This window comes from Plasmopara halstedii (assembly GCF_900000015.1).
Source record: "Plasmopara halstedii genome assembly, contig: Scaffold_614, whole genome shotgun sequence".
NCBI lineage: Eukaryota > Oomycota > Peronosporomycetes > Peronosporales > Peronosporaceae > Plasmopara > Plasmopara halstedii.
The window spans coordinates 2,205,352-2,232,448 of NW_020187532.1; the positions used below are offsets into that span (position 1 = coordinate 2,205,352).

The window sequence follows — 27,097 nt, forward strand, 5'->3', positions numbered from 1 at the left end:
TCTCCGGTGGCAACGTCACTGGTGGCAACGTCACTGGCGGCTGCGTTACAGGTGGAGTCGTCACAGGGGGCAACGTCTCAGGGGGCAACGACACTGGTGGCTGAGTCACGGGTGGAAGCGTTACAGGTGGCTGAGTGACAGGTGGCTGCGTCACCGGTGGTTGCGTCACCGGAGGCAGCGTTACAGGTGGAATTGTCACAGGGGGCAACGTCTCAGGGGGCAACGACACTGGTGGCTGTGTCACAGGTGGCTGCGTCACTGGTGGCTGCGTCACCGGAGGAAGCGTTACAGGTGGAATCGTCACAGGGGGCAACGACACTGGTGGCTGAGTCACTGGTGGAAGCGTCACAGGAGGCTGAGTAACAGGTGGCTGCGTCACCGGAGGCAGCGTCACAGGTGGAAGCGTCACAGGGGGCAACGACACTGGTGGCTGAGTCACGGGTGGAAGTATCACCGGTGGCAACGTCTCAGGTGTCAACGTCACTGGTGGAAGCGTCACAGGTGGCTGTGTAATAGGTGGCTGAGTAACAGGTGGCTGCGTCACTGGTGGCAATGTAGGAGGCAACGTGATTGGTGGTAGCGTGGTCACAGGCTCCGTTGGAACTTCATCAGTGGCTGGCTCGCTCGTGACTTCTTCTGGTCCTTGCTCGGGTGTGTCCGTGTCGCAGGGTTTTCCTGTTGCAGTATTGGAAGTATGTTGCTGCAAAGCGTAGGATATTTCTGCTTTTGGTTTTTGTGTTATAACATATGTGACTGATTCAGGCTCCGTGTAAGGTTCAGCTGCTTCAACGTTAGGAGATCCAAATGTCTTATAGTAATCGGTCTTCTGGTCCCCTTTGATACCCTTTACAAAAGGCAACGATGTGTATTTCGTATGTTCGCGAGTTGTATGTTTTGAAGCTTCTTCTGTTCTAGAATCGATATTTCTAGTGGCGTATCCATCAAATGCCTGCCCACCAAGGTCTTCATTTAAGCTTGGAAAGGCACAGCCCCAAATGTTGTCGTAAATGAGAACGCACTGAGCATCAACTGGAGCAACACACAAAACACCGTTGTACGACGGTAGATGTGGTTGGCAGTCGGCAGTAGCAACATCGCCAGCTCTAGGACAGGCATTGCCTACCGGCTCCGCTCCGCTGCCGGCGCATGGCAAGCCTGAAGACTCTGACAGCGGGTAGATGGCATCGTGCTGCACGGATACATGGACGATGCTTGAAACGTGTCTAGCGGAAAAAAGGCAGACTAATGCTGCAACTATAGCAGGTAGTTTAGCCATGGGTCAATTTGCAAATATGGCGACGGTGATGTGGTCGCCAACGAAACAATTGGAAAATGAAGACTATAGCAAAATTCTGCTTACCAATGACCTTCTACAGAACGGGTCGTTTGAAACGCGATGGGTACAACATAGCTAAAACGTTACTAGCAATTTGTTGAGAAATAGGTTAATTTAGGCTGTCTGCAGACGCCTTACCAGGCGACTTGACTCTTGGAAATTAAATGTACTATCTTGATCAGCGCATTATGCTACTACGTATAAGTTTTCACTCTATGTGACAATCCCCACCAACCTCTTATGACGAGGATCATAGGACGGTGTTCTTTTGCAAAAGGATGCATACGCCTTTATGATCTTGTCCAACAGTGAGAAGACGAATAAAAATTACAGTTATGACGTGCATACTTCATACATTCACTGTTCTACGTCAGTTTCTTAAGCTAAAACAAAACGGCTGAAATACTGTAATTGCTGTAAGACCTGATGACGTTCTTTAAGCTCAAAAAAAATGTATTTTACAAGACTGGAATGCGAGTGATACTTTGGTCTGTGTATACATCAATGATTAGGAAGTAAATGCTCTATCATATCATTTGCCATTTTAAAGAAACCTGGTTTGACACTGCTTGGAATGAAAAGAGCTTCAGAGAGAATGCACACAAAAATTAAGCTAGCTAAGCATGTATGGCCTCGGTATATTTTTCTAAAAACTGGCACTGACATTCACCATTAGACGATAGCAATGGTGGTCAGGTGGGGTCGTCAGAGCGTGGGTAAAAGCGGAAAAAAATTGCTCTTCCTTACGTAACCGTCAAGATCGCGGTCATTGCTACCGAAAGTGCAGTGACTTTTGGATCAGAACCACAGTAACTACAGCGCGAAAGGTCCTTCCGCGACCGACAAGCGTCGACATGATTGTCATACATTAGCTAAGGCTGTTCACAGACCTCCAAATTTAAACTCACTTACAGGTTGCGCCACTAAAGTTACCACCATCATCAGGTGCCCAGGATGATTGAGGTCTTAGTTACGGCTTAATAAATTCACAACATCGATGAAAGGCAGACTGCTCCTATACAAGTCTCATTAGAACATAACGAACAAGGCTGAAACATAAAATGAGGACCTTGAGACAACCGTAATCCGGCGTTTAATTGCCTTAACGGGTCGATACAGCCATCAACACGATGTTGAATGCACCTCCCGAGACCTTACGACCATAACTTGGGCGCAAAGGCGTACTTCGGATTGTTGAAATGTTTCAAAGGATTTGTACAGCTGTTCTTGATGTCAAGTCACATGCGCAGAAATTGCTAGGTTCTTAACGATGATCGACCCGTAATCCTTATAAATTTCTAAACATCGACTTTGAAGCAATTTTACTTTAAGGGCATTCGCTGGACTTTCTCGAAAATTAAGCTCTCCATAATTGCAATCGCATATAAGTAGTGCTATGTTATCAAAGGGAGGTAATGCACACCTTCGGATATTTTGTAACAATACAGGATCTGGTATTTGAAATTTTGTCTATAAAAGCCACAGTATTCGGTCTGAGAATGCCCATGTAAACCATATTAGACCAGATAGCGTCATTGAAGGAAATATATGAGGTCACATGAATATGGTTGTGAAGGAAGCGTCACTGGTCCCAGTAAAATTGTAAGCAACGTGAATGATGAAAGCGCAGTCAGGGTAGGTATCGCAGAGATTTGGTGTTTATAAGCGAGAACTGCCTCTTTGGTCAGGCCAGCCATAGAAATTTATCAATGGCTGGCCTGACGGGTCTTTCAACGGAAAAAAAGGTATTGTTTTGTTTCAAAGCGTAAAATATTTGCGCTGTCTTATCATTGATTTAAATTTCTTAAGTTGCCTCGATTAAGAGATCTGTATTTCTAACTTTACTTGATCTGCTGACTCTCACTGCTACGCCTTACAAAAGGCCTTGTTTCTCACGTTGTGAGGTCGCTAGTTGTATATAGTATAGCGTTGTTTCCTGGATGCGTTACCGCTAGTGGTGTAAGCACCAAATGCGCGCTCCCAAGGGCTTCCGACATGGGATTGGAAAGTGTTGAGACGATACCTTTGTATGCGTGTGGGTGACGTTACAAAGATTACGGTTAAGATCGCAGTTACTGTTATGAGTAATGTGGGAAACCAAGATTAGACCGTAGAGACAAACTCCAGACGCCTGCGATTGACTGGTGGTTACGAGATTGCTCTCGCTGTCATAGGAATTCCCCATACCTATCATGAAGCAATGGCATCACCACAAGCGTCAGCATGGAAGGAGGAGATGCATCGCGAACTTCGATCCCATTATACGGATCACGAATGAGATGCGGTATGTCGCCCTAACGGTGCTTAAGTTTTAAATGCGAATGGGTATTAGACGTAAAACGCGACGCGGATGGCAAAATACAATGTACGCCTGATGGCCGAAGGTTTTTGACAAACGTATAGTATCTAATACCGGAAGACCTACGGCCAGTTGCCAGTCTCAACTCGGTAAGGTACTTTCTGGCTCTGCGATTCGTCAAGTGGTTGTCAAGACAGCCTTAGAGAATGGCTTGCTGAAGGAAGACGTGTAACTCACCTGAAGGGGTGAAGCTGCCAGACTGTATGGTGTGCGCTCCGCAGGAGAATTTACGGTCGCAAGCAAGCAGCAGTGGGGCACAAAAAAATTGTTGAGGTGCTTGAGTCGACGGAATTTTTTGTTTGTGTATCTAATCTGTGTATGTTTGTTCACGAGCGAGGCGTGAAAACGATGTACCTCAACCTATACGTTGATGATCTTTTGATAGGGTGTGTGGACAATGCTGCGGCGAATCAAGTTGAGCTTGTCCAAACAATTCATGCTTGAAGATTGGGGTGACGCGCCAATTACACTCGGCATCAAGGTTTACTACAACCGAGAGCGTGGCAAGCTGTATATTTGCCAATCTCAGTTTATCGAGCTTCTCACGAGTATTTTCGGTCAGCATTCTGCCCAATCATACCGGGAGCCCAATGTGATTGGCGAGAAGCTGTCCAATTTCAAGGTAACCCAACGCGTGGATATCGCGTTATTAGTATATTGAACTGATCGGTGTTCCACTCTATATTGCAAAGGTACGGGTCCAGACACTTGCGTCTTTGTGTGTGAAGAGTCTAAATGTCTCGAAGCTTCACACAAAAAGCACATGAAGGCTACGGCTCATGTACTACGCTACTTGATGGAAACTCCACGACTGGGCATCATGTATATCCGGGGCGATGAGACGGTGATCAGCCCGACGGTTTATACTGACTGTACCCGGACGCCACCGTCGACGCGTCGACGACGGATGACTCCTATTAACCCGGGCTGTTCATGGTGAGCGTGAAGACCTTCGAGGATAAGGGTGAAGAGAACCTCCTGCTCTGGGTAAGAGGGATGAAGATGGCCATGGCATCCGCCATGCTCCAGACGAGCAACAGCGCGTAGCGATAGCTATCTCGAAGATCGGAGGCCGAGCGCGATAATGGGCACTAACGCGCGGTGCTTCGGGTTAAACTGCGTTCCTCTCCTGGTAGAAGTAGATTTGTCAGCTTTTGCGAGTATTCCCACAGCCTGACCAGAAATATCACGTGCGGTCGCATTTCCTTGCCGCCAGACACGGTAAGAAGGAGTTGGTAGACTTTGTCCAAGAGTTGAGAATTCTCATTGCCGGGATAGCAGTCGATCCTCCCGCTGAGGCGATCGCGGTGACCATCCTTATGGAGGGCCTCCGCTTTGGCGTGGCCGTAATGCAAGTCTTTCGCGCATTCGTCTTCTTTTGAAGTATCAATGAATGTGGCAATAAATGACAACTTTATGTCGGCACGACTTGGTTGAAATGTACACTTTCAGAGCTCGTCGAGTGGATCTGAGCGAATGAATCTCAGCTATGCTGAGAAAGAGGAGATAGATCTTCGAGCTGCCGAGCAGCGTGACGTTGGTTTGTCTGTGAAGACAACTGCCACCTTAGGGCTGATTGTCCTCTGCGGAAGGCAATTTAAGGTCATTCAAACCGACGTTTCGCTTCCAAACAAGCTGGTTTGTCATGGGGAAATGAGAAAATTCAGTAGGCACGGGGCGCCCTACTGGGGAACAACTGTGTTCTTTTGAGCCTCAAAGAGGTAATGGGCAGTAGGGCCCAGCCCCGAAGAGCTCCGGCTCTTGAACACAGAACGTGTATGCAAGCCGGGCTTGGTGGTCGTAAAATCGACCATGAAAGGCTTCAAAAAGTCATGGAAGATCCTGATCGATTCCGGTGTCGGGCAATTATGCTCTACGCTCCTTGATCGAAGGAGGTCAGCCGTATGTTAAGGCACTGGAAGCGCAGTTGAGTGACCCGTCACTGTTCGCTAAACGACGGGGACTTGTGCCACTGTGCCGAGGGTCCATGTGGACTTCGGTGTCAATTTTATTGACTTTGATAGCGTGGAACGCAGATTAGTCTTAGACTTAGATGCAAGGTATGACCTTATCCATGGCATGGCATGGTCGGAACACCATGAGCCATAAATTGATTGGAGGGCGAAGACCTTGGGCGCTACGGGCACGTCCTCTGGTGAAGCTTAATGAGTCATGAACCCACCTCTACTAGGAAGCAAAAGCGCTATTGGCGCAGGCATTAAAGCGGGGTGGTCAATGTGTAGGATATCGGAGTATCCGAGTTGTCAAACACCTGATGTGTATCGGACAAGAGTCCCGAGCATGCTCGCGGACTGAACGTGGAGTAGCACGTATCCCACGAGCATCGCTTAAGTAGCAAAGGACTGCTGCATACCAAGAGTGGCATAGTCGGCGAATGTTCAAGGCATCGAGGGCAAGGCTCTTCTGATGCGCGTGGAGTGGCACGTTATCCGTTGAACGAAGCCTGCGGAAACAGCAGCTCTTCGTCAAATGTTGTCAATAACATCAAGGTTCCGATGGAGCAGGGAGTGGGGACACTGTGCAATTCCGAGTGCGTGTTCCTACTGATCTCGATGATACGGAAAACCTCCATAGAGAGGGGGCAGCGAAGCCGTGTGATATCTGCAAGACGCAGGTCGTCGACCGTGACCCAGGGTGTGCCTACCGTAGACGATAGCGCACAGCTATTTATCCTTGTCAACGGTATGACGCAATAGGAAGACGGCGACGTCATCCTCGAGGCTATTCCCGTGGTGGATGCTCTTCCTGAGCTGGACGAGATGTCCAACGAAGAGTGTGGCGGTGCCTTGATGGCAGGCAATTTAGCTGAGGTGGTCATTATACGACCGAACAAGGAGATTGACTTGTCGTATCGTCTGAATGAAATGTCGAGGAGGACACTAAGAGGGTCCTGATCGTCGAACCTGAAGGATCCCTCGGATCCGTCCTTTCCTTTTGTAAAGAAATTTTAAGACATCGTATCTAAAAACCCGCCGTCGGATCTACCTCCGGACCGAGGTGTGCGTCATGGGATTGACCTGGTTCCGTGAAAAATCACGGCAATGAGTACTGCCCAAGGAGCAGTGTGATGTCATTGACGCCTTATCCACGAGGCAGGAATGGTGCGTGAGAGTAAGTCTCCCCATCTGACATCACGTTCTGTATCCGGAAGCTAAACGGCAAGTAGCGTATCATTCGCGCTAAAAATAAGCATAACGCTGCCGCCATTTCGGAACAGACGCCGAATCTTAGAAAGAATATTATCTGGAGCAAGATGGTTGGGCGTACAAAGTAAAGCGCACTCGACTTGGTCGATCTGTATTACCGTTTGCCCATGAGAGCGAGTGATGTTCCGTTGACAGCCGTGTTCCGCACGACTATGGACGAGGATGTCGTCAAAGGATGTTTGTGCATACGACCAGTGGTGCCTTAACAGTTGCGGCACCAGACGGTAAAATGCTGCTGGTGCATCTGACAGCCCATGGGGCATCACCAGCCGCTCCCAGGGAGTCCCACTGGAAGTTCTCACCGGGGGATAGATGATGAAAACCATATCGTTCATTTTAGATCGATGCTGGAGTGCAAGCGCACAATTAAGCTGTATATAAATGCCGATCAGTCCATCTTCAGCGCGGAAGAAATCCCCATTTAAGGCTGCTTCATTGGGAAGCGTGGCCTTCGAGCAAATCCCGCTAAGGTCGAGGTCATTGTGAACTGGTCGGTTCCAAAGAACCAAAAGGACTTACGCAAGTGGCTTGGTTCGCCGACTACTTGCACAAGTATAGCGCAAAATATGCAGAAATGGCACGGCCATTGTCGAATTTCCTTAAAAAGGATACAGAATGGGGTTGGGACACCGGGCATCGGGGGTCTTTTGACAGGGTCAAGGACAGACTCGTTCGTGCGCCAATATAGGCGTTGCCAGACCCCGATTGTCCTATAGGTGTCGTATGTGACGCTTCCGACTTTGCCATCGGCTGAGCACTGCTGCAAGCAGACGCCGAGGGCGAGATCGGGTGATAGCTTTCGAAAGTCGCCAACTTACAGCTGCAGAGTGGGCCACGGCAGGAAATTACTAGCGATGAAGTATGCATTTGTCAAGTTCAGAGAGCGCCTGCTTGGCTCAAAGCCTGTAGTTATCTACATAGATCATACGTCATCACGCACTGTGATTCAGTTTCCTCACATCTAGCAGAGGATGGCCAGGTGGCTCCCATTCTTCGAAAAATATATCGTCGAGGTGAAGTATACGCCAAGAAAGCAGAATGTTTTGGCTGATGCGTTTTCACGGAGACCGTATTATGAGCTTGCTCATGTCACGAAGGTGACGTCGTCAGTGACGGATTTGATCCGCGCCATATATGCGGGTGACGTTATGAGTGTAGCGCTGCTACAGGCTCTCGGGAGCAAGTAGTTTGGAAACTAGGACAAGAAATTGTCGGCGAGGTTGCGCGCAAGGCTACATCGAGATTCGCTGAATAACGGGTTGCTGTATTATAGCACCGATTTGTTGGGATACGCCACGAATTGTGGTTCCTCATGATGAGGATTTGAAATACCCTATCCTCTATGAGGCCCACTTCACTCCATTCAGTGTTCATCTCGGTCGTGAGATGACGTACAGCTCTGTGATTTGCCACTATGAGTGGTCCAAGCTGTATAAATGGGCGAGCACATATGCGCTCCCATCTGAGACGTCTCAGAAGATGAAACCCTCTTTGAATGCGGCGGCGCCGCTGGCCAGTTTACCGGTACCCTCCAGGTGTCAGTCCATGAGTATGGACTTTGTGTTTGGCCTGCGGAAGGACTCCGAATGTGGTAGTCTTTGTGGACCGTTTGAGCAAGATGGCTCATCAAACGGCAGTGCCGGGCACTCTCGTCGATGTAGAAGATACAGAGACGCTGTTGTCGATCGTGTCTTTTGAGAGTATGGACTTCCATAGTCAATTGTATCTGAAAGAGACCCGTGCTTCATTGGGAAGTTTTGGTCTAAATCGTGAAGGTGCTGGGCAACTAGTTGACTATGTCAACAGCGGACCATCCGCAGACCGATGGTTAAACTGAGCGCGTGAATCGCGTCGTTGAAGACGCTTTATCGCAGCGTCTGCGCCAAGATGTCAAATCGCTACAGAGCCATGATGCCACTCGTAGAGTCTGCTCTGAACGATGCAGTGCATTCATCTACCGGCTACATGCCGTTCTACGTGAACGAGATTGTTAATCCTTGCGTCCCGCTGACGCCGCCATCTCATTGATCAGAGCTAGGTGGAGGTAGGAATAGCCAAACGGCTACCTGACATCAGTCTCTCTGTCCGTAAAGAAGTCGATGACTTTCTTTCTACCAGACTGTGTGTCTTACGACACGTTCTCAATACGATTGCTGAAAGCCAAGACATGCATAAAGAATATGGATATGGAATAGGCAGATGAATTATGGAAACTTCGATGTCGGAGAGCTGATTATATGGAATGCTTATAACCTTCCTAAATATGCAGTATATGTTCTCTTTACGATAAAGCTCTGTCCACGGTTCATTGGCCCTTATAACTTCATGGCCAAGCGAGGCCTTGTGTATATGGTCAACCTTCCGAGAAGGATGCGCACCCACCCGGTGTTTTATGTGAGCGTGCTTAAGCCGTAAGCCGTATCGGGATCCGGCGCAAGTGAACGCGGAAGCATTAAATCCGGGACGGCGCCCAAAGGCGCTCGGTCTCTCAGAAGCTCAAGCAGCAACTGACTTAGAGCACGGGGCGCAACAATTTCCGTTTCCAACAGCGCAAGGTGCTTCACCGTCGCACGAAGCGACGTAATCGTCTGCTCGGCGGCTAGAAGCCGCTTCAACGGAGCACGATAATTCTCAACGTGAGGCAGTCGGGGCACAAAAATTCTCCAAATCTCGACGGCGATAGGCTACCGTGGAAAGAAGCTCGGCAGAGTTTGATGACGACGGACTTTGTCCTCCAACGCTCGAAGAAATCTGCGAGTCACCGGGCAGCGATCCAACAAGTCGTCATCGCCCCTCGCCAACTCTTCTCGATGGAAAGGGTGGCGTTCACTTTCACGTTGAACACTTTGTGAGTCGACGTCGTCGACAGGGTCCAACTTAACATCTTGTGAAGTGGCGGGTATACCCAAACTCCGAGAACTCGTGGGTGTTTGAGGTGCCACTTCGGCAAGAATGCCCGGATATCGTAGGCGCCTTTGATCAGAAGGATCATGACGCTTCGTGTCGTCGTGCACCCCGCGCTTCTCAGCAGTAGCCCGGGAAGCCGGAGGGCCATCGGCGGAGCTCAAGCTAGATCTCTGGGCTGCTGTGGTCGTAGCCTCACTAGTGTAAGAAGTCACAGAGCTTGCGAGGGCGTGATGGATAATTCCATGTGACGCAGGAAGTCGGCGTAGCACCTTGATTTGGCAAACTCAAATCGAAGAAGGCGCTTAACGCGCACGTCCACTTCTTTGTAGCTCCGCTATAAGTCAGACAGCGAGGAAAGTTTCCGGAGCATATGCACCCATCGCTCAAAGAGCTCCTCATTATCTGCAGCGGTTTCGCCCGGAGCAAGCACTACAGGAATAGTTCGCATTGCGGGTACAGGAACGCCTCCTCTTTGAGCTCAAGACGAGCGCGGTACCGATCCATTGGGATTTCTTGGAGATCCGAGAAGTGAGCTTGGAGAGCTTTACGCTGATCAAGCTCAACTTGTGTAGTGGCCGAGGGCCCGACTACTTAGACTCCTAAAGATCAAGCGATAGCATCTTTTGCTTCAGTAGCAGGATTCGCCAAGCGTAAGCCGTACTCCGCACGAGGATCTAAGACCGATCGTGGATACGAGCGCATTAGAGCCGCCCTGTGGGCAGCCTCCAATTGCTGCTCGAGTGCCTTGTCGAGGCAATTGGTAGCATTACCAGCTCGTCTGGAAATCGAGAGGTCGGGAACGGACAAAGTGTCTGCAAAATTCGAGCAGGGCTCACGTCGCGCCGTTGGTGCACCTAGTCCTCCTTGTCTTCCTATGCTGGGAAATGAGTATCCGACTCGTAGTCGACTTTCTCCGAGTCATTGTCGAGGAAATCCGTCGCCGGGGGCGGGCGCGGTGTGTGCCGCTCAGTTGGGGTGTGCTACCCGCTGACGTACTGTCCGGAGATGCACCCGTGCAGAAGGAGATGGGCTTGCCCGCGGATGTCCTCGGAACCAGCTAAGCTGAGTGTTTTTTGTGTCATAGAAGGGCTCATTGAGCGAAAAATGTTCAAGATGTTCCTAAGAACGTAACGGTGTTTCAGATACGCGAGCCTCGTATGAGGCGACAATTCAATGTGATTTGCGGGAATTTACACTTTTGAAGGAGTGTAACGGGGTTAAACGTACCCTTGAATGAAAGTACGGGTCACACAAGATGGTGTGACCGTACGTAAGTGTGGATTACACAAGTTGATGTAATCATGGCTACACCGTAACAAGAACCACTACGTGGCAGGATTGCCAGTTGTAATGCATATTAATTAGCTGTACTATATTAACTTGTTTTTACTATGTTAATTGGGGATAACTATATTAATTAGAAAAACCGAAGCTTGTAGATATCGGCGGCTCTGCCGCAACCAAAACAATTAATTCAAAATTTAATTTTGGACGGGAGAGTCTCTTCACCTTGGTCAAGGTTTTAAGTGCAGTGAATCGTGATCAAATGCACTCGTACTGGATCTTGTAAAGAGCGTAAGGTCGGTGAGCTTAGCTTATCTAAGCTTTCTCCAAGCAAAGAGCTACGGAAACCCCGCTGCACTCACCCAGTGACACGGACACGCCCGTTGAAGGACCATGGGGAGAGACGGACACGCCAGCCATTGATGAATTTCTAACAAAGCTGGTAATCACGATACCTGCCCCAAACTGCGCTTTTATCATTCACGTTGCTCACGATCTTACTGGAACCAGTGATGCTTCCTTCCCAACCATTTTTCCTGTTACCTCATCTATTGCCTACGATGACAATATCTAATCTAATATGGTTTACACACACTGCTGTACCTCAAAACCATATCGCCATTTGTGTTCTTATATATGCGATTGCAATCATGGAGAGCTCAGATTCAAAGGCAGCTTATAAAACGCCTTAAAATTAAATTTGCTTTAACGTGAATCTTTAGGAATTTAAAGGCTTATGGGTAGATCATCGTGGAAAACTTAGCGATTTCTGCGCATGTGATTTAAAAACAGCTGTACAAATCCTCTCAGACGTTTCAACAATCTGAAGTACGCTTTTGAGCTCAAGTTATGGTCGTATGGTCTCAAAAGATGTATTCAACATCGTGTTGATGGCTGTATTATCCCTTTTAGGTAAATTAACGCTTGTTTTAAGTTTCTCGCTTCAACTTTCAGCTTCATTCATCAGAACTTGATGAGGCTTGTGAAGTAGCAATCTGCCATTCATCAATGTTGCGATTTTATTGAGCAGAAGTGTAGAGCTGTACTGACACGGGCATCTAATGATGGCCGTAATTTTAGTAGCGCAACCACTGAAAATATCGCGAGTTTGAACTTGCAAGTCTATGAAGAACTTTAGAAATCGATGACAAATAAGCCGACGCCTGTTGGTCGCGTACTGCTCGTGGATCATTGAACTCTTTCAAAAGGTGCTCATACTTTTGTGGCTTCGAAATCAGGGAGATGTTTACTGTACTTGACCCGTGCAGCCGTTATAATAAAAACAATGATGAAGTATGACAAATTCCAAAAAAAACTTCGCGATGTAATTGTTGTCAGTGCACTTTCAGTAGCAATTGGCGCGTCCTTGTCGGTTTCGTGAGGAAAAGCAGATATTTCATCAGCTTTCATCCACGAACTGACCACCAAACCTGACCTTCTCCATCGTCCAGTGGCGGCATCCCAATTAATACGCATTCTCTTTACAGCTCTTCATTCATTTAATTTCGTTAACTAATGAAATTGGTATCAATGAACAAGATCTTTTAAAAATGGCGAATACTTTAATTGAGGATTCTACTTCTAGAAAGTTGATAGATGCAAGGCCAAAAGAATCACTTCGAGCTTACAAGTTCGTGAAGAATGTCATCAGGTCAGGAAACATTCAAAGCTTTTCAGTCGGTTGTTCATCGCTCACCAATTTTATCAGAACAATTAACCGCATAAAGTATGCACATCATAAATGTAATGATTAATCGTCTTCTAGATGTTTGACAAGATAATGTTGGCATGTATCTCCTTTTGCAAAACTATGCTCTCCTATAACCCTCGTCATTAGAGAATTGGTGTGGAACGTTATTCAAAATAAAGTAGTACGCAGCATTATGTACCTGTCAAGAAAAAACCTGTCAGAAAACAGTGACTGATGAGCGTTCAGGTCTGCAGACAGCCTAAAGTATTATATTCCTTTGCAAACTGCTAGTAGCGTTTCAGCTATGTTGTACCCATAGCGCTTTAAACTGAAGCGAGTCTTAGGTAAACTGTGACTCCGCCATAAACCTCATTCTCCAATCTTTAGTTGTGAATACATCACCGTCGCCGTATTTGCGAATTGGTCCATGAGTGTCAAAACACCTACCACGGTTGCAGCATTAGTCGGTATTCTTGCCGCTAGATACGTCTTAGGTTTCGTCCAAGTTTCCGTTCAGAATGATGCCATCTACTCGCTCTCAAAGTCTTCCGGCTTGCCATGCGCCGGCAGCGGAGCAGAGCCAAAAGGCAACGCCTGTCCTAAAGCTGGTGATTTTGCCACTACCGGCTGCCACCCGCACCTACCGTCGTACAATGGAGCTATGTGCGTTGCTCCAGCCGATGCTGAGTGCATTCGCTTTTACAACAACGTTTAAGGATGTGCTTTTCCAAGCACAACTGAAGATATTGGTGAGCACCAATTGAGCGCTTACACTACCGGCGATGTCGCATATAGAAAGCACGCCTCTACAAAAGATACAACTCGTGGACATAAGAAGAACGCTTTGAGACCTTTTGAGATAGGGTTCAGTAAGAACCAGAAGACCAACTTCTATCGGACATCCGGATTTCTTGATTTTAAAGCAGCTGAACCTTACCAGGACCTTAGATCAATCACAGATCTGGTCAAGAATCAAATATCTCACGGCTTAAAACAGCACACTACTTATGCTGGTACAGAGAAACCCTGCAACACGGACATGCCCGAGGAAGGACCGTGGAGAGTGACGACCGAGCCAGCCACTGATGAAGTTCCGACAAATCCTGTGATTTCGCTTCCACCGAAAACCCTGCCATCGATCACACTCCCACAGGTCTCGTTGCCTCCTATATTGTCACCAATGACGCTACCATCGCTGACGTTACCACCCATGACGCTGCCGACAGTGATACTTCCACCTGTGATTTTGCCACCTGTGACATTGCCACCAGCAACGCTGCCAACAGTGACATTGCCACCAGCAACGCTGCCAATAGTGACACTGCCACCAGTGACGCTGCCACCTGTCACTTTGCCAACTGAGACGCTTCCAACAGTGACGCTTCCAACAGTGACACTTCCACCAGTAACACTTCCACCATTGACACTGCCATCTGTCACTTTGCCACCAGTGACATCACCACCAATGACGATGCCACCTGAGACGCTTCCACCAGCGACACTTCTACCAGTGACGCTACCACCAGTAACTTTGCCACCTGAGACGCTTCCACCAGTGACGCTGCCACCAGTGACGCTTTCACCAGAGACGCTTCCACCAGTCAATTTGCCATCAGTGACGCTGCCACCTATTACTTTGCCACCAGTGACGCAGCCACCAGTGACACTTCCTCCATTAACGCTGCCGCCAGTGACGCTACCACCTGTCACTTTATCACCAACGACGCTGCCACCAGTGACATCACCGCCCGTAACACTGCCACCAGCGACGCTGCCGCTTTTGACTTTGCCACCTGACACACTTCCACCAGTGACACTTCCACCAGTAATGCTACCATCAGTGACGCTTCCACCAGTCACTTTGCCACCAGTGACATCACCACCAGTGACACTGCCACCAGTGACGCTACCACCAGTAACTTTGCCACCTGAGACGCTTCCACCAGTGTCGCTGCCACCAGTGACGCTTTCACCAGAGACGCTTCCACCTGTCAATTTGCCACCAGTGACAATTCCTCCATTAACGCTGCCGCCGGTGACGCTTCCACCTGTCACTTTATAACCAACGACGCTGCCACCAGTGACATCACCGCCCGTAACACTTCCACCAGTGACATCACCACCCGTGACACTTCCACCAGCGACGCTGCCTCCAGTAACTTTGCCACCAGTGACACTTCCACCATTGACGCTTCCACCAGTGATGCTGCCATCAGTGACGCTTCCACCAGTCACTTTGCCACCAGTGACATCACCACCCGTGACACTGCCACCAGCGACGCTGCCACCAGTAACTTTGCCACCTGAGACGCTTCCACCAGTGACGCTGCCTCCTGTTACTTTGCCACCAGTGACGCTGCCTCCTGTTACTTTGCCACCAGTGACGCTGCCTCCTGTTACTGTGCCACCAGTGACGCAGCCACCAGTGACACTTCCTCCATTAACGCTGCCACCAGTGACGCTGCCACCTGTTACTTTGCCACCAGTGACGCTTCCACCAGTGACGCTGCCTCCTGTTACTTTGCCACCAGTGACACTTCCTCCATTAACGCTGCCACCAGTGACGCTGCCACCAGTGACACTTCCTCGATTAACGCAGCCACCAGTGACGCAGCTGCCAGCGACGCTGCCACCTGTTACTTTGCCACCAGTGACGCAGCCACCAGTGACACTTCTCCATTAACGCTGCCACCAGTGACGCAGCCACCAGTGACGCTTCCACCAGTGACGCTTCCACCGGTGACGCTTCCACCGGCTACGTTGCCTCCAGTGACACTAACTCCACCGCCACTTGTTACGTTGCTCCCCAGCTTCCGCAGGCGTGCGCTACGCAGCCACTAATCACGCAACTTCAAACGATTGGTAACGTTGCTGGTAGCGGTATCGGGTATCATAAGACCTGTGATTATAATTAACAAACTCTTGATAATCTGTCGACTGATCATAATTTCAAAGTCTATTCGTCAACAAAAATGATTTAAACTGCAGCTAAATCTTAATTGATTTATTTGATGTGCAAAATCTGTAAAATTGAAAGACGAAGTAGTTCAGTGGGATTTGAACGAGCAAACCGTAATCCCTTATCACCACTGATATCAATTCAATCGCAAGCCATCACTCGAATTCGGTCACAGTGCCATGAGTTAGTTCCGTAGATGCATAACCCAATCCGAAAGACGTTTTAAGCGGAAGGCAGGTGTCTGAAAGACAGAAAGACGATCAAATATTGTGTAAGGTTGCTTGATCTATGTTTCAGCGTTGTTTTTTTGTAATCGTTCCAAGAAGCTTATAGAGCAACAATCACAATCCGCCCCGCATCAATGCAACGGCTTATCTTATTAGGCCAGGGTTCAAAGCTTTTTTCTCATAAAAATCTCACAACAGTGGCACTTTATCAGTCACACAGTCTCTTAAAGAAATCGTGATTTGAACTTGCGAGTCTCAGCTCATGTGTGACCGCATAAGTTGAGCGTACTGATTAGTGACTGCTCATCGCGCACAAAAGCACAAAACTCTCCAAGCAAAATTATCTTTTTTGACAACTTCGTCAGCGAGATGGTTCATTTACTGATACGTGTAAACAATGTTATCGATATCAAGTAAGTGCATAAGAATTTTCAAAGGACCCTTTGCCCTGTAGTTACTGTCGTCCTGAGCTAGGAAGTAACAATTTTGATGGTAATGGTCGCGTTTTGTGTCGAAAACGTAAGGAGGGGCAACCTTATCTTTATTTACATCTACACTATGGTGATCCAACCTGACCATCAATTTAATCAAAAAGGCGAATGGCAGTGACATCTACGAAAAATGCTGACGATCATGTAGGAAGGAGAATGCAATCTTCTCGCACCTTCGTAATTCAAACATTATTTGTGAACCTTGCTGCTCAAAATCTTTTCAGACTCATCCCATCCTGATATCGCATTTTGATTTTAGCAATGTCAAATGTTAATATTTTCAAAGAACAGCTGCTTTACTTTGTGAATTGCTTGATTTTTAAGCCCACAGGTCCAAGGAAAGCCTCGTCAGGTCTAACGGCATTTCAATAACGTTATTTGCGCGCAAGCAATCTGCTTAAAGCATGGGATTGCCTACAGAATTCACGTCAGAACAGTTATGGTTGGTATTCTTTACATAGTTTCACACGTTACGAAAGCATGAAACTACTTTTTCACGGCCGTTTGCTGTCTCGTATGTCTCACGTTATTTCAAGATCGAAATGGGATGTTATTCAAAACAAATGTCTTCACAAAGATCATACACTAATCAAGAGAGCAAGCATTAACCTAATTGCCAAGAAATGCACAAGTCGTTGAGCCGTTTCGTACTAAAAAAACTGTTAAGTGCAGGTTTGCGGACAGCCTAGATTATTACTCAAACAATTGCTTGAAGCGTTTCACATATGCCATCGCGCATCATACAGATCCTTATAAAGCGAGAATTTGGTATGCTGATGACTTCATTCTCGAATCACTTCGTTGGCGACTGCATCAACCTCGACGATATTGCAATTAAATCACGTGCCACGACTGCAGCGTTAGTAAGCATTCTTCCCGCCAGACAAGTCTCACGGTACGTCCGTATTTCCATGCAGAACGATGTCATCTACTCAGTGTTAGCGTCTTCAAGTTTGCTCTGCTCTGGTAGCAGAGTGGAGTCAGTAGACAATACCTGCCCTAAAGCTGGTGATGTTGCCACTGCCGACTGTCAACCGTATCTACTGTCGTACAACGGTGTCATGTACGTTGCTCCACCATCACTTTTAAAGGATGTGCATATGGGTGTGGATAGGACGAGCTGTTTTGGCAGTCTCGGTGTGAATGGTTTTAGCGAATACGAACTTAATGCCACTGCGTTCTCATTTATGACAGCATGTGGGGCTGTACCTTTTTATATACCGTCCACTGCTTCAAACGCAACTGAAGCCGTGGGAACCTTTTATAATAAAAGCTCAGGATAATATTCCAACTAAAAGAGTGAAAGCCAATGTCCAGAATGTTCAAGAAACGAAACTACCTGGGTTTTACAATAATACGAGCGTGAATAGACCACTCGATAGCAACTGTGACGTCGCCACGGAGTCGATGGCACAGCAAATTTATATCACAATGGAGGATGTAAAGTATCAAAACGATCAAAAGTCCACCCTCATGAACACTGCAACCGAAACAAAAAAGTCAAATGATGACATGGTTGGAGTGTCCCCTGCTGCGCTAACGGATGACGCTCTACAGGCGATGGTGGGCACTCAAGCGGATACTCAAGCGGATACTCAAGTAGCGAATGAACTACTGACAGAGCTCCGAATATGACTACCGATGTCCATACTTCTTATGAAAGCACACAGAGAATAATACAGCGACAGGACCGGATTTAGCTAAGAACCGACAGGATCCACTACCGAGAGTGCGAAATAGGTGGCGGATATATCACTGACACTCACTATAAAAATTAACCGGGAAAAGGTTAGCCTGTTGACGGATATACGATTGGCACGGACCTATTTTATCTTCTATATATTCTTTTAAATTGTCAATGGTGGACGGTCAGCATGTCTATGTCCAAAGAACAAGTCGAAGACCCCCCATGTACCCTTCGAGGCCTAATGTAAGGGGTATCATTGAGAACCAGCAGACCGATGGCTAGTAGACATACGAGTTGCCTGATACCGAAGCAACCGAAGCTTATGTGGAGCCTAAATGAATCCCGGATCAGATGACACAAAACCCAACAATAGTATTATTTTACGCTTCGCAAAAAGACACTACTTATGCTCCTTCGGAGAACCCGTGTGACTCGGACACGCCCGAAAAAGGACCAGGTGAAGTCTGATCGAGACAGCCACTAATGAAGTTTTGACGGGGTCTGTGATTACGGTATCTCCGACAATGCTGCCACCAATTACGCTACCCCCATTACGCTTTCGCTAGCCTCGTTGCCCCACTAACAATACCAACAGTGACGCTACCTTCCCTACCACCAGTAATGCTACCATTCGTGACGCTACCTACAGGGGTTAATATCAAATGGACAGGATGGAGATCTGAACCATGTCATAGATCAGATTTTTGATCTGGTCATTTTTTCTAAATGATATAAGCATTTGTAGATGCTAATTATCCATATTATTATATGGATACATAATGCGTTAACCCTCTGTACAGGTTATTTATTTTCAATCACAAAATGTAGCAAACCAACTTGAATGGCTGTTATGTGTGGCTGTGAATAAACGCATCACATCAAAAATAGTCGAGCAACCACCAAACTGCTCTCGAAAAGAGAAAGGTCAAGTGACTTACAAACACAAGCATGCTGCTGTCAATCGCGGGAGTGCATGGGATCGCGAGAGCGAGAACAAAGCTATTCTCAGCTTTTAATGACCATGCGAAGTCGTAGGAGCGTACGAAAGTCTACGGTCTCAGAAAAAGGGTGAGATTGCGTATTCTATGCCTAGTGTTCTCAAAAGCGATATCGTATAATTTGAGCGGTGAAAAATATATTAGCTGCGGTCAACTGGATCAATAATTGCCATCCAACGGTGTCCCTATCAAGTAATAAGCTCTACGATTAACGCCAGGGACACTGACAAGGAAGACGGCCTACAAGACGAGCTTTATTTTGTCGTGTCAGCAACTCGATAGGCCTCATCCCTTAGCCGTTACAAACCATTGTTTAATTCGCAAACTAAGCTTCATAAGACTGACTACAATGAAACCGCATTACTTTTTTAGTGATTTACTAGAATATAGCAAGCCCAGATACCTTTTGGCATTACGCCGCAGACAGCTAACCTTGAGCAATTTCCGATGGTCTGGTCTTTCTCACAAGATCACCAAAGGTGGCACTGGGCTGACGAGTCTACGGTGTGTTATTCTGTTGAGTGTTGAAACAGATCGTGTCACGTTCTGGTCTGACTTTGAAGGTGTCACTTCTATAAGTTTGTCACAGTACTCTCCTGCAAGGATGCTGATCAAAATTGGCATCTGTGACGGTAGCGAGAAAAAAGGATAAAAATGATCTTGCAATGCTCAGTATTTCGATTGTGATAGCAATCTCAAAATAATTTTTCTTTATACAATGAACGCTTAATACGCAACGCTTCTTTATACAATGAACCCTATATCAGCACTCCTATCTACAAACAAGCCGAGCGCTGCACCCGATACGAGCAATCAGTGCGTATTTATTCCCCATTCCCGTCCTCTCTGTGTCATCTGGTTTAGATGGTCTTGGAATTAATGATTCAATGATCGTTTTGAACTTGTTAAATTACAATGATCAAGGCTGGTTTTTATTTATCTAGTGATTCAAGTCCCGGTAGCCTGGTGTTTTATATTATGTCACTTGTATGGTCGGTTCTCACGCGACGAGCCCCTCGCCAGGACCTAACAAGTCCGGATATACAGAAAAAGATTTTTTGAGTTATTTTACACCTTGTGGGCGTCAAGATAAAATGGTCCCAACTATAGAAAGAGCGACAAAGGTAACAGTTGTTGGCATTCTCCGCGAAGCCGCGATAAGCTCTACATAAGCTCAGGACCGTCACGCGATTCCGTACGACGTGTGACTGTGAGAAAATGCCGACAGTGTTGAACTTACTATACACGAATACGATATCCACGCATCTTGCGACGGCGACACCGAAAAAGTGCCGAAGCTTCTTTTGAACCTTCGCGTGAATTTTGACTACAAGAACTACATATATTGTTGTCTGCTCTTTGACGTGAGTTTGAGGTCCCACCGTATTCTCGGGTATTGCATGGCTTGACGTACGAACCATGGACCTACTGAAAGTCGTAATTTTTTTGCCAAACCATTTTTCTGCTTGGTGGAGTCATGAATTTCACGTCTGCATTTCACGTCTGCTAGGAAATAGAAGAACCTTTGCACCGGTACGAAGCTGCGATAGTTTCAGTAAAAAGCATGGGGTTGTCCGAAATGATATGCAACAATGTTGAGTAGTGCCATGAGCAAAGCGTATGAGGCAGATTTAACAGTGAATCGCGGTCTTAGTGATGATGGAAGTGGGAATATTATATCGCGGTATCCAGATTGGATATTTGCTAGGATATCACCTTGTCCGATAGTCAAGCCGTGAGTGGACGGGTCAAAAATGCACGGATCAAATCGTTGTAATGATGTACGATACTTTTCAGCCAGCACTACCGTCGAGGCAGCAACTATGCGAAACCGTTCAGCTTTATAGGAATGAGGCTGCAATATTTTACTCTTTGACTAAGGAAACAGGGTAGTTCGAGAAAGTGAAAGCTATCATCATTACACCAATCAGAAACTCAAATCGAGCTATAAAAAAATTCAAGAGGTAAGTTTAAAATGCGTTGAATGGCGGTGAAATCAACAAATCGATATGGCTAGGATCGTACAATAAGTTAGACTTGTCACCCGTTGGAATGGGTTAATTATTGAGCCAGTCACAAAGCTCTAATTACAAGGAGTGAGATGTGTATCCTCAAGAAATCTACGCTTTATTTTGGCCTTTGTTGAGATAATATTTCGACGTAGCTACAAGAGATTTATTAAGAGGTTTACTCCTGGGTTTGGAAGTTCATCATCAGATTGTCCTGGCTTCTATAACCAAATATGCGTCATTTGTACTAGTACCAAAACAGAGCTGTGCCAGGGATGACTCCGAAATTAAAAAGGCTCGTGGGGCAATGAATACGAAGGACCGGATAACTCTTCTCGATTCTCACATAAATCCAATTCATCCTTTGTTGACAAAATACTGTGACGTGGTGTCGAAAAATTCATTATACATGTTCCTTCCTGATGAGAAATGTGTCCAGAAATTGTCTTTATTTCAAGAGTTTAGAACTGCATCATGCATCGATAAACCGTACAAAAGGGAGCTTAGGTGCTTTGTCCCACACAAAGCACGAAAAGGTTTCTGTAATCTAAACTTGCCGCGGAGTCTTTGGATAGTTAAACGTGTACATTAATTGTTGGTTAAAATAGAAGTAGTATGAAAATTATGCTTTCCTTAAATAGCAAAATAAACTTACAGCCTTAAGTACCTAAAAGGCTCTTGGCTCCGTATCTGATAAGAGTGCACAAACTATACCTCTTTGCATTTGTTACGCGGATTCTGACAGTCAAAGCTTCATGTACAGTTACATTGCTGAAATCGGTAACCCTTGTAGTCAATCCCAGGACTGAGTCGTCGAAGAATGTATACTATGCGACTTTTGTTAGCATCTGTCCTCACGACAAATTTACCAGCTTTTGAAGCTTACATCAATCGAGAACCGACGGTCAAAAGATTGATAGTAGTTATCGCTTGCGTGGAGGCGCTCATCAGCTTTTAGAATACGCTGGTGATGATCGCTTAGGAGCGACTTAGTTTAGACGCTGATGGAGGAACAGATGGATCCCATTGTGAAACGGATGATGTTATGCGTCCAGGCTGCTGATGGCCGGAACGAGATTATACCTACCCTGTAGGGAAGTTTGACTTGCTTCTTCTGGAACGACAGCGCACCGCTCTTAAGAATATCAAGCAATACCTCGGTCAATAGGTGTTCTCCACGCGGGGCTATCGCGCCTAATGTCGTGAAAGTTTGTACCACTCAACCAGACGTACAGGTTGCGGTTAAAATTCTTGTCCACCCGTAAAGAAAGGTAATAACCGGTGGAGTATGGCTAAAAATTATAGTTCTAATCACCGCAATGTCGTCTGACCCTCTCCCGGAGGTGGTAACGGTACCCACATTGATGGAGAGTGTCCGAAAAGTTGCGGTTTGCATCAAGACCTTCTATGTATTTCTACATCTTTGAAAAAGTGGTGGGCGTCTTGTTCAATGTGGAGCAACACGTCAGTGCCGCGAGAACAAGACAGGGTGCTTAAATAAAAGCTTCATGAGCGCGCCAGTGGCGATGTTATTTTGCCATGTTGCGGAGGAAAAGAGATATATCAGTCGCTAGACAGCTCCGCGGTACCTGTAGATGTTTAATCTGCGGTAGCACAAAAAATTTGTGTCTTGCGTGTCTCCCTTTGCTCTAGAATGGGAGGTGCGAGGGGCGTCCGACGAGATCGTTGCAGTGTCAAACGGCGACGAACTAGGCTCTATTGGACCTAATGGAGTCGCGGCCAATGGAACGCGGCACTAAAAGGAGAATTTTCTCAACAAAGGCGGGACTCGCAGCTCAGGGAGTATTATTTGGTAATATCGATGCCCCGAGCTTTAATGAAGGAAAGTCTTGGTAGATTGAGGAGCGTCGTGCAACCACATTCAACGTGCCACTATCAAAACAGCAGTTAGCAGATGCAATGAAGAAACGAAATGCAAATACGACATTCGAGCGCCTTGCAAAGGAGACATTGGTAAATGTCTTGAAGGTAATGCTAATTTCTCACGTGAAGTTTTAGGGCTTTGGCAAAGCAATGTGCAAGAAATTGCACGACAGTGAGGTCATCGAGACGGCGTACTTGGTACTGGAGAAAGTGCTGAACTCGTTTTTGATCGTTAATGATTATGTTATTTGAAAACCTTTTGATGCGAGGAGTGACACGATTATCCTCTACGATCTGAAGGGTCCTTTTTCCTTTGTGAAGGCAATATGCCGACATGGTGACGAAAATTCCATCATTTGTGCTACTATCATTTTGATGGGTGCGTTACATAATGCTCTTAGTTTCGTATTCAAATATTGCGTCACATGGTAATGACCCTAAACAAGAGAACAATGTGATTTCATTGGCGCTTTATTCTGTGCCAAACACGAAGCGAGCTTTGTGGGAGAGGCCGAAATATTCACACGTGAGGTCGGCTTTATGTGTCGGAAAAGCTATTTCAAGTGGTGAATTGTATATGCTTACATGCGGATTTTCACCCACAATTCTGAAGTAAACGCCGATTTCTAGAAAGGATGTGCTACTGACAGGCATGTCGGCTACCTTGATTAGTGATCTGACCTTTTTATCAAGTGCTGCTGAAAGACAACAACCCTATAATTCAACGGTTAGTATGCTCTGTGGCTGGCTAGTCATGCCACAGGGCTAAATAATGCACCAGCTTTGTACAATCGTCGGGTGACACAGCTATTCGGGTCTAATATGGCTGTGCGTGCGTGCAGATTGACGAAATATTTGCCCAAAGTCGCGAAGATCTCGGAAGGTAGTGGGAAACCATATGAGCGTTTGCGCGTAGTGCTCATGCATAGGCTCTTAAATCAGCTATTTGTAAATATTGACAAGTATCTCTCTGATGTCAAAATTTCCCCCTGTCTAGGCTGCTTACTTGGGAAGCAGAGCCTGCGGGCAGACCTCGTAAAGATGAATGATTGTAGATTGGCTAGTGCCCCTGCATGAAAATGACTAAGGAGGTAGCTTGGCCAACTGCTTATACCATTTCAGTGCGAAATATGCCGACATGGCACGAATTCTTACCATTCTCCTTAAACGATATTGGGTTGCTGCAGAAGATGCGGCCGTTGGGTCTGTGAAGAAAGCCTCATGCGTGCCGATTCGGGCTGTAACAAATACCGATCGGCTATTCAACGTCATCCTCAACGCTTCAACCTTCTCAATAGGCTGCGTTTGGACCCAAGCAGATGCCAATGGTCATGGCGCGTCATCGTGCTCGGGTTTTGCCAGCAGAAAGCTGTTGGAAAGGACAACCTGTTCGCAACAAGAAGCTCCTTGTGGTAGAGGGTGCTCTCGTCAAGTTAATGGATCACCTGCATTGGCTCGAAGGTGTTTGTTGTCAATACAGATCGAGTGTCGATGCACAGAGCAAAGTCGGTACCACTTCTGTCACAGAGATTGGCAAGATGGTCATTTTTGCTGAATAAAGCTTCGCTCTACATATTATCTAAGTAAGCTTAATGTGGTGGTGTAACGGGGTTACACGTACCCTTGTATCATAGGATGGGTCACACAGGATAGTGTGACCGTACAAAGGTGTGGATTACACAAGTTGGTGTAATCAAACAATGATGTGGACATATGCAACAAGAAGCCACTACGTAGTAGGACTGCCAGTAATGATGCATATTAGTCAGGTTTTTATATTTGATAAGTAAAACCTAAGGTTTTAGATATAGCCGGCTCTGCCGCAAAAATGTCAAATTTAAATACAGTTTCAATATTGAACGGAAGAGCTTCTTTGCCTTGTTAAGGTTTTAAGCTCTCTTGAAGGTAGCAAACTGTGATCCGCTACACTCGTATTTGAAGGTAAGTTCGGTGAACTTAGCTTAGTTTCCTCTTAGCAAAAGCTACGGTAGCCCCGCAACACTAAGTAGCACTCGTAGTCAATCTACGCCTGAGTCGATACGACTGATTCTCTGTGATGATGGATCAATACTCCTTTTTGCCCCAGAGTTTGCAAGACGGGCTTAATAAGCTGGTGTCCCTGCTTGGCTCTGAGGGCGTGGAACACTTTGTTTCGCAAGTTCCCGAAGCGCCAAGCCTGCATCTAGAGGCGCTTCCAAGTTATGAAAATGCTCTGCTAGAGCACCTACAACAAAAGCTGTCGGCGCCAACTATGTCCTGACGCTACAGTTTACGACCGATGACTCCTTCCGACCCAGGTCGCTCGTGATGAGCGTTAAGACCTTTGAGGGTAAGGATGAAGATAATCTCCTGCTCTGGGTAAGAGAGGCCAAGATGGCTATGGCAATCGCCATGCTCCGGAACGAACAACAGCGCATTGCCCTAGCTATCCCCAAGCTCCAAGCACGAGAATGGGCACGAGCGTGCGGTGCTTCGGTTAAAGCTACGTTCCCCTTCTGGAAGGAGCTGAAGCGTCAGCTTTTGCGAGTGTTCTTGCCGCCTAATCAGGCACTTGCCGCCCAATAGGGCAACAAGGAGTTGGTGGACTTTGTCCAAGCGTTGAGTACTCTCATTGCCGGGATGACAGCAGATTCTCTTTCCGATACGGCCGCAGTGACCGTCTTTATCGAGGGCCTCCGCATTGGCATTGAATGGTGAATTCAACTTTGAGTCGGCACGATCTGGTTGGGATGCACACCCTCAGAGCTCGTCGAGCGGGCTTGAGTCAATGGATATCAGCTATGCTGAGAAAGAGGAGGGAAAGCTCCAAGCTGCCGAGCAGCGTGCAAACACCAGACGCTTTTTTAGCTGTGAATACACCAGTCACCTTCGGACTGGCTGTCCACTGTGCAAGGCGCGTAAAGGTATGTCGAACCGACGTCCCGCTTTTAATCAGTCTGGTTTGACGCGGGGAAACGAGAAAACCCAGTAAGCGCGGGCCTTACTGGTCGGGCCTTGAAAAGGAGAGAAAAGCAGGGACTAGCCCCGAAGAACTGCGTGCTCTTGATCATGGAACATGTGTGCAAGCCGGACTTGCTGGTCGTAAAAGCGACAGTGAAGGGCTTCAAAAGGCCATGAAAAAAATCCTTTTCGAGCGTCGGGCAAATATGCTCGACACACCACAATCGAAGGAAGCATGCTGTATGCTAAGGTGCTGAAGGTGCAGTTGAGTGACATCGTCACTGTTCGCTTAGCGACGGGGACTTGTGTCACTATGCCAAGCGTCCCTGTGGACTTCAGTGTCAAGTTTCTTGACTTTAATTAGCGTGGAACGCAGCTTAGTCTTAGACTTAAATGCAAGGTATGACCTTGTCCTTGGCATGGCTTGGTTGAAACACCATGAGCCATGAATTGATTGAATGTCGAAGAGACCTTGGCCGCCACGCGCACGTCTCCTGGTGAAGCTTTGGTGAGTCATGAACCCATTTCCGCTAGGAAGCAAATGCGCTACTGGCGCGGGAACTGTAGCGGAACGGTCAATGTACTGGATATCATAGTATCCAAGTTGTCAAGCACCAAAGGTGCTTTGGGCAGGAGTCTCGAGCGTGGCTCGAGAGCCGAACGTGGTATGTTACATAACCCATAAAGCGCTGCTCAAGTATTGGAGCAGACACTGCATGCCAAGGGTAGTATAGTCGGGCCAAGGGCCGAGGCATAAAGGGCTAGGCCCTTGTGATGCAAGTAGAGTGGCACGTAATCCACTGGATGAAGACTACGAAAATAGCAGCTCTTCGTCGAGTGTTATTGATAACATCCAGGCTCTGATGGAGCAGGGGGGTAAGTACACTGGACGACGCCGAGTACGTGTTCTCGCTGGTCTCAATCAGACGTAAAACCTCTATAAACGGTGAAGCCGTCTGATATCTGCAAGACGCATGACGTCGACCCTGACCCAGGGTGTTTTTACCGTAGGCGATGGCGCACAGCTCAATACCCTTTTCAACGGTATGACGGGAGAGAAAGACGGCGACGTCACCCTCGAGGCTATTCCCGCGGTGGA

At 47.1% G+C, this 27,097-nt stretch overlaps 4 protein-coding genes across 4 annotated transcripts in view; 2 read left to right on the forward strand and 2 right to left on the reverse strand.

The window, feature by feature from the left end:
* Window positions 1-1,276, reverse strand: part of PHALS_12437 (Collagens (type IV and type XIII), and related proteins) — a gene marked incomplete at both ends in the record, with an annotated part of 1,389 nt that extends 113 nt beyond the window's left edge. The window contains one exon of the mRNA XM_024727984.1: window positions 1-1,276. This exon is cut by the window's left edge and continues 113 nt beyond it. Within this exon, the coding sequence (XP_024578506.1) occupies window positions 1-1,276 (1,276 nt within the window).
* An 11,768-nt stretch (window positions 1,277-13,044) lies between these two features.
* PHALS_14596 (uncharacterized protein) lies at window positions 13,045-13,810 on the forward strand. The gene has a single exon (XM_036407512.1). The coding sequence runs from the start codon at window positions 13,322-13,324 to the stop codon at window positions 13,565-13,567; it is 246 nt and encodes an 81-aa protein (XP_036263206.1). The 5' UTR covers window positions 13,045-13,321; the 3' UTR covers window positions 13,568-13,810.
* PHALS_12438 (uncharacterized protein) lies at window positions 13,809-15,483 on the reverse strand (the record flags this gene model as incomplete). The annotated part of the gene is made up of 2 exons (XM_024727986.1): window positions 13,809-15,369; window positions 15,437-15,483. 2 exons carry the CDS (start codon window positions 15,481-15,483, stop codon window positions 13,809-13,811), a joined length of 1,608 nt encoding a protein of 535 aa, XP_024578508.1.
* A 1,767-nt stretch (window positions 15,484-17,250) lies between these two features.
* PHALS_12439 (uncharacterized protein) lies at window positions 17,251-18,115 on the forward strand (the record flags this gene model as incomplete). Its single annotated transcript, XM_024727987.1, has 3 exons — window positions 17,251-17,375; window positions 17,454-17,685; window positions 17,759-18,115. 3 exons carry the CDS (start codon window positions 17,251-17,253, stop codon window positions 18,113-18,115), a joined length of 714 nt encoding a protein of 237 aa, XP_024578509.1.
* Between the last annotated feature and the right edge of the window lie 8,982 nt (window positions 18,116-27,097).

Excerpts from the sequence above, each read along its gene's own strand:
- PHALS_14596 (XM_036407512.1), top strand. The coding sequence starts at position 13,322 with ATGATGCCATCTACTCGCTCTCAAAGTCTTCCGGCTTGCCATGCGCCG.